This window comes from Rhinatrema bivittatum, chromosome 4 (assembly GCF_901001135.1).
Source record: "Rhinatrema bivittatum chromosome 4, aRhiBiv1.1, whole genome shotgun sequence".
NCBI lineage: Eukaryota > Metazoa > Chordata > Amphibia > Gymnophiona > Rhinatrematidae > Rhinatrema > Rhinatrema bivittatum.
In genome coordinates, this window is record NC_042618.1 from 331994869 (window position 1) to 332013723 (window position 18855).

At 44.4% G+C, this 18855-nt stretch overlaps 1 protein-coding gene across 7 annotated transcripts in view; it reads left to right on the forward strand.

The window, feature by feature from the left end:
• Positions 1-10902, forward strand: part of SEPTIN9 (septin 9) — a 612883-nt gene extending 601981 nt beyond the window's left edge. For all 7 annotated transcript variants that reach the window (XM_029600381.1, XM_029600383.1, XM_029600382.1 and 4 more), the window contains 2 exons: positions 439-490; positions 6319-10902. In XM_029600381.1, coding sequence (XP_029456241.1) covers positions 439-490; positions 6319-6451 — 185 coding nt within the window. In that variant the 3' untranslated portion in view covers positions 6452-10902. The remainder of the gene's footprint in view (positions 1-438; positions 491-6318) is intronic.
• The last annotated feature ends 7953 nt before the right edge of the window (positions 10903-18855 follow it).

An 18855-nucleotide genomic window follows, 5' to 3' on the forward strand; every position in this document is an offset into this window, starting at 1 on the left:
CCACAAGGATTCCTAGAATCACTTTGTCGCCACACACTTGCAGCGAGAGGCAAAAACAGTGCCATCCTCTTCTGCACCACCATACTCTTAAGGACTTATTACTAGTGGTATAGGGTCAGAATTTATGGCCTGGGCCTCAGAAATGAGGGGTTGTTTTAAGTTTAAATTTCTGATTCCACCAAATGGATTTACATTGCAATATCTATGGTGCAGCCATCATTCCATTTTCCTGATTGAGATGCATTCCACTTGTCTTCAACATATTTGGATAAATGCCTTTGAAACTCACGTGATGTGACATTGAATGAAAATGTTTTTTCCCTCGTGACTTGTTCACATAATTCTTCTAAGTCTCGTTGATATCCCCTTCCTCTCGTGCCATACTATACATACTGATATTAGATGTATAATAATATTTTTACTTTCTCCTAATTTTAGTTGAGAATACCGGACACTGTGAGTTTGCATACCTGCGGGATCTCCTGATCAGGTTGGTGTGTTTTTGTTTTTTTGTTTTTTTTTTGTTAGGTTTGTTTTGAATGTGTGTTCCAGGATTGAACACATGGGCAGCAGACACCTTTTGATTCCAATCACAGCACTTTATTCTACTGGCTTGCTCAGTTACGAGGAAAAAAAAAAAATCTCAACAGCTACCTCTCTACCTGCCCCTCTAGCCTTTCGGCCTTCCCTGAAATATGGGATGGATGATTGACTGTCCTGGCAACAAAGGCCTTGCCAAAAAATGGGGCATGATTTTATCTGCATATTACACTGTACTTTACCTTTTCAAGGAGACATCCAGTTTCACGTTTGTATGGTTTTTTCTTTTAAAAGAGAAATAGGGGTGTGTATTTTTTTTTCCTAAGAATATTAATCATTATTGATCACCAGCCATATGGAAATTGCATCTGCTTTAATATTTCATTATGTTGCTGTGATGGTGATAACTTAACTGTTAATGTTACTGTAGGCATGAAATTCCAAAGAAACATCACGAGCCCAGGTCCAGCTGTCACAGGAAGATAACTGCTTTTTAAATCTAACCCTGTGATTGCTTACCATGGGGGCAGGCTGTTGGCTTGGAAACAGGGTCAATTTTAATAAATTCTTTTAAATGAGAAACTTCCTTTTCGTGGGTTTTGTCAGGATCCAAATAGTTTTGTGTCCCTTACGGAGTCGAGCAGCAAGACATAACTCCTCCCACCCCTTGCTGATTTTAGTGTCTTAATCTCAATCTGCTAGCAGATGGGAGACTGAGTCAGATTTCAAAGCTGACGTCACTCTAGATATACCTCTGCAGTAACCTCAGCTCTTCAGTATCTCTCCATCTCCTAGCAGATGTGGACACTATCCCACACACTAGAATAATGTTAAGAATTACAGCAAAGAAGAAAATAGAAAATTTTACCTTTAAAGAAGACCGAGACCCGCTCTCATGCGGTGAAACCTAAGGGTCCCTCCCCCAGTTGAGAATTCCTGAGGTGATTTCTGATAGCCCTCAGAGATGTGCCTTGGTCCGGTAGCTGGCTCATGACGTGGACTTAGCCCCCAGCGTGGCTGAAAGGCAGTGGGTGCACATCCAAGCGTGGCAGTGAAGGTAAAGCCCTCTTCCCCCCCGCAGCTGGAGACCGTCCCAGCACACGATCAGTAAGCGCCGAGACCAGGTAAGCAGAAAACCATCTCCCGAGGCTCGGATTACCGTACTGATTCTGTTTTTTCTTCAATCGGGTTGAGCAGCCGTGGTTGGGCTAGGCCCTGAGCTGGTGCAGGGGTCCACGTGGAGACCATCGGGGGTGCCATCTTACACGCAGTGGGCGTCAGCGCCATCTTCCCTTCTCGACTGGCGGTATGCTTGGGGCAGGCCAGGCAGCCAATGTGCCTAACTTGCGCATGCCAAATACAAACGCGTGCAGTTGAGCGCACTCCACGGTCACAACTACACGCACTGCCGTGCTTACAACCACACGCGCGCATTGAAGTTCATTACCTGTGCGCCTAGACATAGAGGCTATGGCACCAGCGTCCAAGAAGGCACTCTCTTTTGCACAGCCTGCCACATAAGAGCCACGCAGCCTGAACTGGACCCTTGCCTGTGTCGGCATTGCGAAGAAGCCAGGGGGAACCAAAGCCTGGTCCCTCACTGTCTGGGGATGGTCTGGAACTGCTACAGATGATAGCTGCATGGATCTATGCAACTCCAAAATGGCTTCCCCACAGAAGAACACCTCAGGGTCCCCTACTCCAACTCCCCCTGGGATTAACATGGACCCAGGGGCCTTCTCCTGGTTAGAATTTTTCCAAGTTCTGCAAGCCTTTGTTCAGGCACAGTCGGCCCTGGCTGCATCCCGGGCTCAACCCCTGCCGGAAGCACAAGATGATCCCAGCCCTGCTCGGATGCCTAGAGACATGCCTTGTCTAACCAAGAATTTCCCTGACAGGGACCCAGATACCTCAGATGATGGCGGCTCCCTGGAAGGAAGAGAGATCCTTCCAGGCCTGGAATCATACCGAACCATGCTTTATTTCTTCCACAGGGATGAATTAACAACCCTTGTTTCCCAGACTCTGAAGACTCTGGGTATTCCAGGCACGGACCCTGTGGCGGAACCAAAAAAGAACCCCCTTCTGGTGTCCCTTCGGAAAGCCTCATGCTACTTCCCAATGATGGAAGCCATCCAGGAACTGATTGATCTGGAGTGGGATGCCCCAGAGGCCAGCTTTAAAGGGGGTCGGCCTTGGAAGCCCTATATACCCTCTGGAACCAGTGACCAAGGAACGCCAGCTTTTTCGAAAGTGGATGCCATGGTCTCTGCCATCTCAAAGCAAACAACCATTCCTGTTGAGGGAAGGGCTGCATTGAAGGATACTCAGGATAGACGACTGGAATCCATTCTTAAGCAGGTCTTCCACGCAACAGCAATGACACTGCAGATTGCTTCCTGCTGCGCACTGGTGGCACGTTCCTGCTTGCTCCTTTCTCTCGAGGCAAATAACTCCGTAACGTATACTGGTGAAATGATGGACCCTGCAGCAGCCTTCCTGACTGACGCAAGCTTAGATCTGGTGCGTACCTCAGCCAGAGGAGTAGCCTTGTTTCTGGCAGCCAGAAGACAACTATGGCTGCGGAATTGGTCTGCTGAAGTGACCTCTAAAGCAAATCTCACAAGAATGCCTTTTAAAGGATCTCTCTTGTTCAGAAACAAATTGGAGAAGTTAGCCAGCAAATGGGGAGAATCCCCAGTGCCTGGGCTACCGGAAGACAGGAGTAAAAGATCCCAGTGCCCCCCCCCCCCCCCCCCCCCCCCCCCAGAAGAACCAGGGGCAGAGGCTTGCAATGCTTTAGACCTTACAGGAACTTAGTTCCAGGCACCTCATCCCTCCGGAAGGTCCCAGCCCTTTTGGAACCAAGAGAGGAACAGGCCCAGGGGCAGGGTCCAGCCATGCTCCCCAATGAGAATGGGCTGACCCATCCACAGAATGTCAGACCTTAGTTGGCTAAAGGATGAAATGATAGATGGGCACCAACATTGCTTCAGATATTGGTACCACATCTCTCATTTTAAGATCCAAAAAAATATGTAGTAATCAGCACATTCTACCACCAATTGTTTTTTTCCTTCTCATCTGACCTGGATAGCAACAGAAGATCCAGGTTTGACCTCTTTTTTTTTTTTTTTCTGCAGAGATGTGGCGGAGCGAGATTAGTGCATTCCAGGATGTGCAGAATCCAAATGACCCTTTGTCTCCCAAGTAATCTTTGGGAGAAAACTGCCACCTATCGAGTGAACATATTGTAGGGGAATTTAAAACATAATCTTTTCATGCCGAGGGGCGGCCGATGCAGTAAAAGTGCACGATAAAACGGGCGCTTGTGTTGGGCACTTGTTTCCCTAACGCGCACACATCCACACCCGATGTAGTATGTAAATTAGCGGCTGTGCTAAAAAGGACATGCAAGGGACAAACTAGCACTCAAAAGTACTGAGCGACATGGAGACGTGGCTGTGCACAGGTTAGAAAAACAGACGCTCAATATGAGCGTACGTTTTATCCCGCCACAGATAACTCACACGCACCGTATACACGCACGCCTGCAGCATGGTATATTGTACGTTTGTATTGTGTGCCCACTCTAGCAAGTCCTTTTTTTGTAAATTTCAGTCCCTGCAAGCAGTGGATCTTAATATTGCAATAATACTAAATAGGAGGAACCAGTGACGGGATTTTTTGTTTTCTTGAGCCCTTGCCTCGCGATATGACAATGCCAGCTCTGGGGCTGGCATTAAGTTTGCCACATCAACGAGCGTGTGTTGGGCGCCGGGGGTTTTTCTGCATCGTGGACAGTAGCTAATAGCCGCATTTACATTTGCTGAGCACTATTAGCTACTATTAGTGTCCGAAACACTAATCCCATTAGGGCATCGGGAGTTATTCTAGCATGTCCAGCCGAGCTTTAAACTGCACTAGGCTGAGCGTGCTATATTGCTTCGGCCTGGGAATGGCAAACGGCTCATGAATTGATGGCGACCTGATCATGGCAAATTACAAAATTGGCATCCTAATACTAGTAAACGTCTGTGCATGTACAAAAAGTCACACTTTTGTTGCATAAACATTGTAGTGTTCCACCATTCTGAATTTTCACAGACACTACCCACATCCCTCTTAAGCATTTGCCTTGTCGGTGGCCTCACAGTTGTGCTCTCCCCCCTCCCACATCATGGCCCCTGACGTGGTGCTGAAGCGATGGCAGATGCTAAAAGTTTGCAAAGCTGTTTTGGAGGTGGAAGTAAAGGAAGAGGGGGGACCACAATCGGGTTTTTGCAAGTGAGCTTAAAATTTACATAAGTAGCAGTGTAGTGGTGATCCTGAAAGGAGTGAGCCTGTGCATTTATCTGATGCTTCTTGTGCAGCTAGCCTTCCATAATTGATGGGAGGGATTTTCCACAGCTGGCATCTCCATCACTACTTTGTTTCCTGGATCAACACTGCCACACTGTGGGCAGATTTCCGAACAGTAGTGATCTTCCAGAGAAATTTCTCTTTGATCCAAGGGAGGTACAGAGACCTGGATATCTGAGGGGACAGGGTGTCTAAACATAGGGTGAAGCAGTTGGTGGTTTGTTTGGGGTTTTTTTGGTTTTTTTTTTTGTGTTTTGTTTTTTTAGAAAATTAGCAAAGGCAGAGACTATAGTAAACTAGAACATAGAAAAAACAAAAACATACTTTTTTAGTTTGATGCTTCAATCATGACACCTTTAGGTGCTTTAAAAAATTTTTTTATAGGTATTTTATTTCTTGGCTAATTCAACACGGTACACCTGCTTTGAAAATGTTTATTAATTTTGCAGTGAATATAAAAAATTGGTTGATTAATGCTTGCATCCTGTGTTTCCAAAAAATATTTTTTGGAGTGAAGAACAAAGTCAATAGTTCGAACATTTAAATAAAAAACAGGCAGTATAAAAACTGGTAACCTAGAACATTTCTCATTTGATGTACAATTTCACTATATAAAATACCATAGAACTGCATAACTAAATAATGGATCAGTCTGCCTTTTTGGGAGTGAAAATAGAGGGAGAACCCTGAGGAGCCCAATTACTTTTTTTTTTTTTTTTTTGTGATTTGTAAATTGTATCTTGCCAACTGAAGGTGTCCAGCAGTTACCATTTTGCACCATCTACCCTAACACAGGGAATGGGGGATTGCCAGTCTCTTATTTTATCCAGCTTTCAGCATTGATTGATGCATTTTGCTTTTGAGAAGTGGATGTTGGCAATATTGTAATATACTTCATGAGCCAGCGGACTGTTTTCTCCTCTTAATGGTTGTATTGTATATCTTTCATTTATGTCACTGAAGGAGAGCCGAAGCTCTTATGAGAAGTCATTTTGACACAGAAATAACTGCCCTCCCCCCCCCCCCCACATCCTTTATAGCAACTTAAAAACCTGACTACCAAGCGCATCTCTTAATGATTCCCCCTAATGACGGCAAAAGAAAGACCAGACATTTTTGCGTGTAGAAAATTATAGCTCGTCTTATCTCTCTCCACCCCAAGTGTTAAACTAAAAAAAAAAGCAGGATTACTCAAAATGCCTGTGTGAAGAACCTGCATCCTGTCATCCAGTTTGGGGGTTTGGCTACACACACACGGGGTGTGTTGTTTTGGGGTTGGGTTTTTTTTTTTTTTGTGAGCATTCTGCTGCTCTCCGAAGACACACGAGTAGAATACAACAAAAAATGGCTTGTGCTGATTTCGAGCATCCATGCAAAATCCATTCTCACCAAACGCTCTGTTCCCTTTTCCCCCAGGACACACATGCAGAACATAAAGGACATCACCAGCAACATCCATTTTGAAGCTTATCGAGTAAAGCGCCTCAATGAAGGAAACATGCTTTCAAACGGCGTGACGGAAAAAGAGATTGTGGCCAACGAAATGTAAAAGTCGTCTTCTGCACACAGGACCTTCTCTATGCCTATGTTTCTTTTGTTGTTCCTTGTACACGCTGCCAATGTTACTTGACCAAATAACAGGAAATTGTATTAATGGTGGGTGGAAGAGTCGTCCTGGCACTGGCTTTGTGCTCTTAGTATTTACTTCCGTCCTAAGCGGTGGGTGAGTTGAACTTTTTTTCGATGGGAATGTGCCATATAATTAGGTAGGTAAGACTAAAGAGAATGACGTGGAAAACCGTAACTTAAAAATCTTTTTTAAAAAAAATCATGGAGGTTATTGAGCAGTCAGAAGCCTTGGCCACCTGGCTGGAGATGGGTCCTATTTCCGAACAAGTGGGTCTCTTCACGTATGGCAGTGACACCAGAATTGGAAGTTGAGGTAAAAACGGCAAAAACTGCAGGATTTTTGGCATCCAGTTGCCAGAAACTCTAGATGTGGGTTTTTTTTAAATTGCTGAACTCCCAATGGCAAGAAATATATATTTTGTGGGAGTGAGCGAGTCTTTCCTCTTGCAATAAACTGTGGCTTGCCTTTAATTACTCAGTTTTCCAGTTCTTGTATTGCAAAATGGTTTAATGCTTTTGTTACCGGCATTGGAATAGGGGAAAGTACCAAAGCTTCAGAAATAGTTTATTAGAAATTGTTAGACAGATGGGCCAGTTTTACATGATTCTTACTTTTTTTTTTTTTTCTTTTTTTTCCCCTCCCGCCCCCTTGCAAGCATATGACAGCTGGATCTTAATGTTGGACAGTCTGTCTTGAAACCAAATGTGTTCCATATACCCTGTTTCTTCCCTTGCTAAGTTCTCTTTTCTTTCTTTTTTTTTTTTTTTTAAACCAAGATGAGAAATATTCAGCTTAGTGATAACAGCAGAGGGGAAACTGTGCTGAGGGAAGGGCCAGCTTTTTCTTGGGAAAGATGTGTGGGCATTTCGGAGAGACTTGGATCAAAAGACTGAGTGATGCTTAGGTAACGATTCACCATGAAAAAAAAACAAACCTGTTTTTTGGGGGACATATCGTGCGCTTACTCTCCTGCTTCCTGATAATATCTCTCTAATTACTAATGTGTCCTATAGTTACTGAACAGCATAAGCAGAATGCAAAGCTCTAGGTGCATTTTTTTTAATCCAGCTGAGATCAAACACTTAGCTGATGTCACTAGATAGTACATTGATGTCAGCAAAGGAGAGTGTTTTAACTTGTGGCTGGTGTTCTGAATGTCCCATGGTATATTTAGCGAACAGGACTGGTTTCCTACTAAATAGTAGACCAAGTGCATATGATCCATAAATTTTGAAAACGGGTGTGAGATGGACATATCAAGAAGCAAGCATTGCAGTATTAACTCACCCATCACAAAAGAGAAAAACAAAAATAAAAAACAGGAAATTACAGTGAGGGTTAAAGGACAAGTGCCTTTTTAATTGTCAGTAAACACAATAGTTAAGTTTTTCTGCCCCGTAGCTTGTAGCCAAATCAATAATCAAAGGGGAATGTGTACTATTAAAGGCTTTCTTTGCGTTGGGAGAAGAGCTGGTCAAGGATACGAGATACTTCTTTTAAATCTCCATACCCCAGGGAGATTTGTGGTCTGGTAATTTTTGTATGTATTTTTTTTTTCCATTGAAGGTTACAGCTGTGTTGTAATTGTGTCAGAGTGAAAATGGACTGGATAAGCAAACGAGCCCAAATAAGACTTTGGCTTATTGCTTCCTGCTTGGCTGAATTACATGGAGTAGGAGTAGGCAGGGTTGGATTGGTCATTTCATTTGAGGGTTCAGACTTGTACTTCCTGTCAGGTTTTTCTGTTTGACTGCATAGAAAGTCACAACCATCAGAAGCAACATTTAGGATTTGAAAGGTGTGGACAAAAGGACGCGATTCTGACATCAGACAGCACCATTTGGCTTGGTTGCAGAAATCATTCTAAACTAACATCCTGATTGTGAACACAAGGATATTGTGTGGGATTTTTTTTTTTTTTTTTAAAGGCTGCCAAAGTCTCTCAAATAACATGCTCTGATTCCCTTGGTTTTGGTTTTGTACCCATACTTAGCGCTAGGAAGGGGAAACATGAGGATTCACAGTGCCAAAGCATTAAAAAGGTGTTGTCGATTTTTTAAATGTATTCACGTCATCTTGAGTTTTACTGTGCAGCCATTATGTCCTCCCCTAGCTATGACCCTTCACACTGTATCCAATTTATTTACAAGCAACGCTAGTGAAAACACATGCATTTAAAATCTGTTATGCAGTAGGAAAATACTGTATAGTGACTTGCTATTACCACTTGGTTTGATGTACAGCACACATGCTTTTTATTCTAGCTTGCTACATGTATCATGGTATCAGACGCATGAAAGGGTAATATTCATCTCAGATGACAGATAAAAATTGCAGGGCAAGCTAACTAAATTAGTGACCATAATGCTGACCTCCTCTTGGTTCTCTTTCACATCCCTCAGCATGTTTGTAGGACAAACAGAGAGTTGGGCTGCTGTAGGGGTGACCACCTGGCTCTAGTTCACTAGTAAGATTTGTTCCAGGCAATTCAGTTTATTTTAGGTCCAGTTAAATTTAGTGTGTTTTGCATCAAAATACAATATCATAGATATAAGATTTATTCAAACCAGTGTTGCTGCCAAATGCTTGGATATAAATGGCTTCTGCTATACATTGTGAGACTTTTTTGTTATGCATAATATGAGATTAAAAGAAGCTTGGGCAATAATGCCCCTCCTTGCATTGAGCTAATGATCCTCTCTGACATTGGAAATCGCTATATTTTTGAATACTATTCCCAAATGTAGTTGAGGTGCATAAAACTGCATTACTGAATTAGACCTGGAACTTTGTCCTCCAGAGGACTGGGAGAAGCACAAGGGCTTGCTATTAATGGATGCATGTTTGTTGCATTGTGCAATGGGCTGGTTATGTTGGAGAAGACACTGCAGTCACATATCCATTTTCCGTAGCTTAATGCACCTCTGCATCACAGTTACTATGAAAACTGAACTTTCAAGAAGATGGTTAAACTCTTCTGTCTTTTTTAGGTTAGAACTGCTCAGCTTTCTGGTTAAAATGTAACCGTCCTTGCCAGTTGGCAGTATATCAGCTTAGTAAGAACATTGCTTCACATTTGCGTTCTGTTTTCGTCTGGCAGTAGTTGTGGGTAGGACTGAAATTTAACAGCGCTCAAGGCTCCTGGATTTCATTTTGACCTCTTTAGGCAGCAGAATTCCCTGCTCTTGAACCTACTGGCTGGCTCTTACTTAGCACTGTGTTTTGGGGAACGCGGCATGCTGTATTTGACATCTGATTTTATATAGTGTGTGCCTGCATAGAGATTTTCGAATGATGGAAGTATAATTATTGCAATGGTGCTCCATCACAAGTTGACCTTAATGCACTCTGCTGTTCTCAAGTTCTGTTTTCTCCTAGGAGGGATATTGCATGGAGGAGTCATGGTCTTCAGGTCTTGCCATAATCTGAGGTCCCAAGATGTCTAGGTAGAATTCTTCTCTGAAGGACTAGCTGGAGACACCTCCCTTTCTCTTGTTTCTCTCTAGTCTTTCCTCACCTTGCTTTCTCTCATTTTGTTTTCATATCTGCCCTGCCCTTGGGCCTGATTTAAGCAAATGCACTTGGTGCATGTTGTTCTGACAGGCTGAGGACCTTTTCTAACACAGGATGTTTGCCAGTAGCCACTGTCTGTGGTGTGATGTCTATCTCTTGTAAAATTCTAGCAGCAGTTCTCTATGCAGCCACCAAAAATATTCTCCATGTTTATTTTTTTTAGATCTAATTCTATTTTAACTAATTAACTGAGCAGAGGTTTCTTAAACAGAAAAAGACTCACCTTCATTGCAGATTTTCCAGATATATATTTGCAAATCACCATTAACACCTGGGGACTGCTTTATTATTTAGGGGATTGCAAAACTGTGTATCTTTTTACTAGTGTGTGCGTGATTGGGCAATAAATACAGATGCTGGGCTGTTGGCACCTCCTTTCCTGAAAAATGCAGAAATGTTTACCAAGCTCTGTCATTTAATTAAAAAAAAAAAAAGAAAAAAAATACTAAAAATATTTACTTGCTGACTTGCTATATTCTAGCAAAAAAAAATGTATTATCTGAAAAAAAATATATATTTCAAATGTATTAAGGGGGAAAACTTGTTTGATGCACTTCAGTAAATGTCATCCTTCTTTAGTTGTTTCCAATTATCTCAGCAGGGTAAAGAATGAAATGGAACTTTTTGTATTCTAATTTTTCTGTTTGCAAAAAAGAAAAAAAGTAACCTTTTCACCACAAGATCTATTCAAATTGCCTTTTTTTTTGTTATGCATTATGACAAATTTGACTTTTTTGTATAAATAAATAAAAATTTATGTTTAATATGTATTTCCTAAAATAAATGTTGTAAATGCCGGTTTTGTACAGTTTTATGAGGTGATTTGTATGACTGTTGCCTAGCCTCTGCTCTGAGGACCTCTGTTTTTCCTGCTCGCACTGCCCCTGGCTCCCTGGGCATGGCCTCTGCTGAAGCTTTTATGATGTGGAGCTGCTGCCTTTTCTTGGCTTGAAGCATTCATCCTACAGAATCTCAAACAGAACTTCAGTTTCGGCTTCAAACTCTAGTATTTCACCCCTTGTAAGGCGCTAGCAGTGTGTGAGCTTCTAGACTAAGTAAATAAGTCTATTAATGCATTGGCCCAAACCGGAACACTGAAGGTTATATGAACCCTTCTTTTTAAAATAAATCTGCACCACCTCCAAAACATTTCTGCTTCAGCTGTCCTTGATCTGGAGCATTTGGTTTTCGTGTTTTTGGAAATTCAAACCAAATGTCTCAACTTTTTTTTTTTCTTTCTATTTTTTGTCAAATTTTCATTAAGCCTATAAGAACATAAAACTCCAATTCTAGTGAAAAATTAACAGCTGTTACATATTTAAAAACGTATTACCAAGACCTCATCCTACAACATTCCAAGACAGCAGGTAACCATCTGATTCTGGATTAGACTAGGCTCTTTGTCTTAATTATGGAATAATGTGATATTCGGCATGCCCAATTGCTCATTTTATGTTTTCACATCCTCCTTCCCTGATACTTTTAAAAGCAATAGTTTTGTAGAATGTGCAGGAAAGTGAAAAGTATTTGGCTCGTTCCGTAGTGTGGGATGGGTGAACAATTTGAATTCAGCTTTGACCCTCAGAGATGGAATTTTTGAATTCTCCCTAGATCTGCTGGTGGGGGGGGGGGGGGGGGGCGGGGTGGTGTAGAGAACAACAGACTTGTTGTTGGGATTTATTACCTGCTTTTTTTTTTATTAGCAAACTATAAACGGGAATTTTAATTCACTGTAGTCTACTGCCAAGATGGCAGATACAAATACATTTTGCTATGGCAAATTTGTATGTACGGTAAGGATTCAAAATAGCCAAGGTTTTATTAAAACCACCAAAGAGATGGCAATACAGTGAGGTCAAACAGGAAAGAGGTGTAATAAACCCTTTATACAGTGGAAGAAAAAGATATTTGAAGGGACATGAATTCTGGGGGAAAAAAAAAAGATAACCGCACCCTCCCCTATGGGCACGAATGTTTATATCCAGCAGTAGGGGGTGCCACTCTGTTCCTTTCTGAGGTGGTAGTGAGCAAACGTTCCGCTGACTCTCGGCACGATCGACTTGCTTTCATGTTAAAGGCTGTTTTTCATACATTGTAACTGTCACTAGACAGTAGAAAAGGTAAAGTTTCCATGAGTGGAATATAGTCTGTTACATTTTGTCTGCTGGGGAAGTCACTGTGTTTGCGTCAGATATCAGTTTTACATAAATGGTTTCTGAATATGTTCCTACTGTATATATACACCTGTGCATGCAAGGACAAAGAGGAAAAACAAATACCCCACAGGCTCTTAGGAAACTCAGAAAAAATTAATGTCCCCTCTGCTTACCATCATTTCTAAGAAAATGTAATGCATCATAGTGACTGATATTTTAAAATATATTTTCACAGCAGCAGTCTCTGTTCAGTGCAGTGGATATTTGTCATCTAATAAATTAACAGAACTCTCAAGGGAGCCTTTTATGGTTTGGCATAAGGATTAATATTTTTAGCATCATGTGTTACATTTATAATGTATAAGGCTGAGACGCAATAAAAGCCAAGTGAATTTAAAGCTAAGGATATGATTTTAGGTTCTGGCTCTTATGCCCCCAACAAACCCTGGAAGACTTTTTTTTTTTCATGTGTTCATTCTATGTTGATCTATATCTATCCCTTGTCCTACATCAGTTGCTGGCTGTATCACAGCAAAGAATTCTGAGATCCCGAAGCTGGTGCAATGAATGGATTACACCAAGATGCACTTGGGTGCTAAGCCTTTTGTTTGCTCTGACTAGTGCTTTTTCTTTTTCCAGAACATGTGGTCAAATCTAACATTTCTCTTCAGAATCCTCTATGGTCAGGACCCTGTGCTCCACTGTCGACAGAGAAGGTGTCTCCTCTTATTTGCTGCACACTGGTATGTCTTCACACCCCATCATCCTTATGTTGGCACCAACAGCCACCTTGCCCTGTTTAATTATGTGTAACTTTGAGGTGAGAGGAGGGGATATGCCAGCTGTTCTCTTACTCTAGTTCCTGGGTGTACCTCAGGCACGATACACAAAAAGAGAAAATCTGAAATCTGTCGGCTGCTTCCAGTTCCCTTTACAAATCAAATCCTAGAGGTCCTCCCTATTCACTACTGATGATGCATCTTTATGTATTTTCATTAAAAGAAAAAAAAAAACCCTCCAGCCTGAGAAGTCACAAAGGAGCACTAGCAGTAAAGTGGAGAAGGAGGCGATCACACCCAGCATAGCCTGGTTTATGAGTTAGGCTCATTCCTGTTCTACTGCTGAATGAAACAAACCCATTTGGAGCCGTTAGGCAGAAGAAAACTTCCCAGTGCGTCCATAGCCAGATCACAAGCACAAACATTACTTTTGGATACAATCCTGCCTCATGCTGCTGGGAATTGAAAGGGGCATTGCAGCTAAAACATGTTAAACTATATTAGAGATGTAACATAAAAATACATGACAATGGTGACCAGTGCAAAGATTACATCTTTCCCCACCTCCTATTAGCTTTTTAAGCAAATGGATGGTTCTAGAATCGCTGTTCTAAATCTCAATTTTCTAGCATGTAGCCAAATGGACTCAGGACCAGTGAGTTATGTGCTCTTCTGCTAGCAGATGGGAGTCTGAGTCAGATTTCAAAGCTGATGTCGCCCTAGGTATACCCCTGCAGTAACCTCAGCTCTTCTAGAATAGTGTTAGTTACAGCAAAGAAGAACTTTTTTTTTTTTTTTTACCTTAAACAAGAACAAGCCCTGCTCTCCTGCGGTGATACCTAAGGGTCCCTCCCCCAGTTGAGAATTCCTGAGGTGATTTTTGATATCCCTCAAACGTGTGCCTTGGTCCAGTAGCCAGTTCCCGATGTGGACTTAGCCCCCAGAGTGGCTGAAAGGCAGTGGGTGCACAACAGAGTGCGGCAGTGAAGGAAAAGCCCTCTCCCCCTGCAGCTGGAGACCATCCCGGCACATGATCGGTAAGCGCCAAGACCAGGTAAGCAGAAAACTTTAAATTCAGGTCTTCGGACTCCGAGGCTCGGATTGCCATACCAATTCTGCTTGGTTCTTCCGGAGAGGTAAAAAGGGAGCACCGATCGGGTTGAGCAGCTTTGCTTGGGCTAGGCCCCGATCCGGTGCAGGGGTCCATGTGAAGACCCTCGCCGCCATCTTACACGTGGGGGCGTCAGCTCCATCTTCCCTTCTCGACTGGCAGTACGCGCGGGGCAGGCCAGACGGCTGATGCGCCTAACTTGTGTGCATCCAATATAGACGCACGCACAGCTATGCGCATAATCGGCTGCACACCGTGTGCTCAGCTATAAACACAGCCGCGTTTACTACTACAGGTGCGCATTGTGCTCACGCACATAACTGCACACATTGAATAGAGGCAATGGCACCGGTGTCCAAGAAGCCCAGAAGGCATTCTCTTTGCACAGCCTGCCACATCAGAGCCACACAGCCTGATCTGGAGTCCTGTCTGTCATCATTGCCTGGCCCCTCGCTGTCTGAGGATGGGTCTGGAACTACATCCGATAACACACCGGACCTATGCAACTCCGAAATGGCTTCCCCACAGGAGGGCACCTCAGGGGCCCCTACTCCAACTCCACCTGGTATTAACATAGACCCAGGGACCTTCTCCTGGTTAGAATTTTTTCTAGGGCTGCAAGTCTTCGTCCAGGCGCAATCAGCCCCGGCTGTTTACCCGGGTTCAAAGCCCGCCAGAAGAACAAGATCCTCCCAGCCCTGCTCAGATGCCTCAAGACATGCCTCGCCTAACCAAAATTTCCTGGACGGGGACCCGGACACCTCTGATGATGATGATGATGGCTCCCCAGAAGAAGGAGAAATCCCTCCAGGCCTGGAACCATACTGAACCATGCTTCGCTTCTTCCACAGGGGTGAATTACCGGCTCTTGTTTCCCAGACTCTGAAAACTCTGGGTATTCCAGGCATGGACCCTATGGTGGAACCATCCCTGTGTAAAGCCTCATGCTACTTCCCAATGATGGAAGCCATCCAGGAACTTATTGACCTGGAATGGGATGCCCTGGAGGCTAACTTTAAAGGAGGCCGGTTCTTGGAAGTCTTGTAATCTCTGGAACCAGCAACCAAGGAACGCTTGCATTTTTCGAAAATGGACGCCATGGTCTGTGCCTTCTCAAAGCGAACAATAATTCCTCCTTCTGCACGCTGGTGGCAGGTTCCTGTTTGCTCCTCTCGAGAAAGGCAAACAACTCAGGAACATATACTGGTGAAATGATTGAACCAGCAGCAGCCTTTCTGATCTGGTGCGGACCTCAGCCAGAGGAGTAACATCTGTAGTGGCGGCCAGAAGACAGTTATGGTTGCGGAATTGGTCTGCGGATGCGACCTCTAAAGCTAATCTCACAAGGATGCCCTTTAAAGGATCTCTCTTATTCGGAAGCAAATTGGAGAAGTTAGCCAGCAAGTGGGGTGAATCTTCAGTGCCTCGGCTACTGGAGGACAGGGGTAAAAGATCCCAGTGCCCCAGGGGCAGAGGCTCTCAATGCTTTCGCCCCTACAGGAACTTGCAGTTCCAGGCACCTTGTCCCTCAGGAAGGTCTCAGCCCTTTCGGAACTGACAAACCAAGAGAGGAACTGGCCGGAGGCCAGGCTCCGGCCGTACTCAATGAGAATGTAACAACCCATACACGAGAAGAGGAAATAGAAGAGGGAAGGTTGACCCCCTATCAATGATGGGTCGAGATCACGTTAGACAAATGGGTACTAAACATCATTCGATAAGGTTTACTCTCTGGAGTTCCGCAGCATCCCTCAGGACAAATTTATGATGTCACCCTGCCACTCCTACACCAAGAGACTGGCAGTGGAAGCCACTCTGAGTAATCTTGTCAATCTGAAGGCAATAACTCCAGTTCCTACACCCCAACAAAATATGGGGCGATATTCCATCTATTTTATTGTTCCCAAGAAAGAAAGGATCAGACCGACCCATCTTGGATCTCAAGAACGTGAACCGTCATCTGCGGAATCTACACTTCCGCATTTAGACACTTCACTCCATAATAATGACAGTACAACTGGTAGAGTTCCTAACCTCCCTGGACCTCTCTGAAGCCTACCTTCACATTCCAGTCCAAGATCAGCGTTTTCCACGCTTTGTGATACTGGTTTACCATTACCAGTTGTGAGTGATACCCTTCAGCCTAGCAACCGCCCCCAGAACATTTTCCAAAATTATGGTGGTCATGGCGGCAGCACTGAGGAAGGAAGGGATCTTGGTACATCCTTACCTGGACAACTGGCTGATCAGGGCGAAGTCTTCGGAAGAGAGCCGGCAGAGTCAAGAACCTACTGCAGGAGCTCGGTTGGGTTGTGAACACGGTCAAGAGCAGTCTGCAGCCCTCTGAGTCTCTAAGAGTACCTGGGGGCCCATTTTAACACCAAACATAACAAAGTCCCACCTCCCTCCCCTGAGGAGAAGGAGGCTCATGGAACAATTACGACGATTGATGACCAATGCACGCCCCAAGGTATGGGACTATCTTCAAGTCCTCTGCCTCATGGCATCAAGAGCCCACATGCGACCACTCCAGTGCTCCTTACTGTCATGCTGGAACCCACTGTCCCAGGACTACTCAATTCGCCTCCTACTACCAGCAGAGGTACGTTCTCAGCTTCAGTGGTGGCTACAGGAAGATCACCTAAGCAGAGGAATAAGCCTATCCCCACCGAACTGGATCATGCTCACTGTGGATGCATGGATGGAGCCTGCGAGGGTGTGGAGTCCACTGTCAGGAACTGACGGCCCACGGACAATGGAGCAAGGAAGAAGCGGGATGGAACATAAACCGCCTCTTCCTTGTGCTAGTCTGACTGTGCTCGCACAGTCAGACTAGCATGCCTACGATTCAGCCACAGACTCAGAGGCAAAGCGATTTGAGTAATGTCCGACAACGCTACAACGGTTGCCTACATCAACCACCAGGGAAGAACCAGGAGCCATGGCATGTGCAGAGATAAACCTACAAGGGATCTCGGCCTCCCACATTGCAGGAAAAGACAACGTTTCAGCAGAATTCCTCAGCAGAGAGAACCTGGACACAGGGGAATGGACGCTGTCAGCCATATCCTTCCAACTGATAGTAAATCGCTGGCGCCTTCCACCCAGGGACGTACTGGCCACCTCTGTCAGTGCCCAAGTCCCCAGGTTCTTCAGTTGCAGAAGAGAGCCAAGGGATCGACGCTCTCGTCCAGATTTGACCAGAGGAAGAATTACTGTACGCCTTCACCACAGGGCCACTACTGGGCAAGGTCATCCGCAAAATAGAACACCACCAGGGACTAGTTCTACTAGTGGCCCCAGATTGGCAAAGATGCCCATGGTACATAGACATGCAAAGACTCCTTGCGGGGAGCCCTCTGTGCCTACCTCCACTCGGGGACCTTCTCCAGCATGGCCAGATTCTTCACAAAGATCTTATCTGGATTCTCTCTTATGGTCTGGCCCTTGAGAGGACTCGCCTGAAGAAGCACGGTTACTCGAAGGCCGTGATGGACACCCTGCTCTGTGCGTGCAAGTTCTCAAAATCTCTGGCATTCATACGGAGAATATTTGAAGCCTAGTGCGAGGACCGCAGGATACTCCCGTGGACGGCTATGATCCCTATGATTCTGGAGTTCATATAGGACGGTATGAGGAAAGGGTTGTCACTCAACGGCTTCAGCGCTGAAGTGAACGGTATCTGGCTATCAGCTCATCTGGATTTGACTCGTTTCCTAAAAGGGGTTAAGCAACTTCCACCACCCCTAAGGTGGCCGGTGCCCCTATGGAACCTCAATCTGGTATTAGACTTCCTAGCAGGGGCTTCCTTCAGACCAATGTGCAGCCTGTCACTACACCTCTTAACATTGAAGACGATATTCCTGGTGGCAATATGTTCAGCTCGTCGCATCTCTGAACTACTGGAACCGTTCCTGAGGTTCGCTCCTGGAACCATACAGCTGCACACCATCCCCTCCTTCCTACTGAAAGTGGTTTCCGAGTTTCATTTGAACCAAGTCATCTCCCTACCATCTCCGGATGAACATAAGGACTCTGAATACTCTTGCCTTCTTTGCAAGTAAAAGGAAACTGGACATGACTTATAACACTCACCACATTATATTTTTTATGAAGCTATGTTACAGTAAATTAATGGCACCTGTTTAAGAGTTTAGAATTCCAGATACTGGATCTAACACACAGTTTTTGTGCCATATTGTAAACCGTTGTGATGGCACCGCTTAACGACGGTATAGAAAAGATTTTAAATATAATAAATAAATAAATATCTAAATGTCGGCAGCCTCCTGGTGCGATACCTGGAAAGATATGAACTGGTGCGCAAAAGGGATCGCTTGTTTGTTCTTCACAGTAGGAAAAAGCAAGGAGAAGAGGCCAACCATAGTCTGCTGGATCAAGGAACTAATCAAGGCAGCCTACATAGAGGCAGAAAAGCTTTTATGACTGTAGGTTAAGGCTCATTCTACTAGGGCCCAAGCAGAATCTTGGGCAGAAACCAAGCTGCTGTCGCCCACTGCCATCTGTCTGGTGGCAACGTAGTCCTCCCTACACACCTTCTCCAGGTTCTACCACCTGGATGTTCAGGCCCGAGAAGATGCAGCCTTCGCAAGGGCAGTACGAAGTGGGCCATGGACAGCCTCCCGCCCTGTCCGGGAGTAGTTTTTGTACATCCCACTGGTCCTGAGTCCATCTGGCTACATG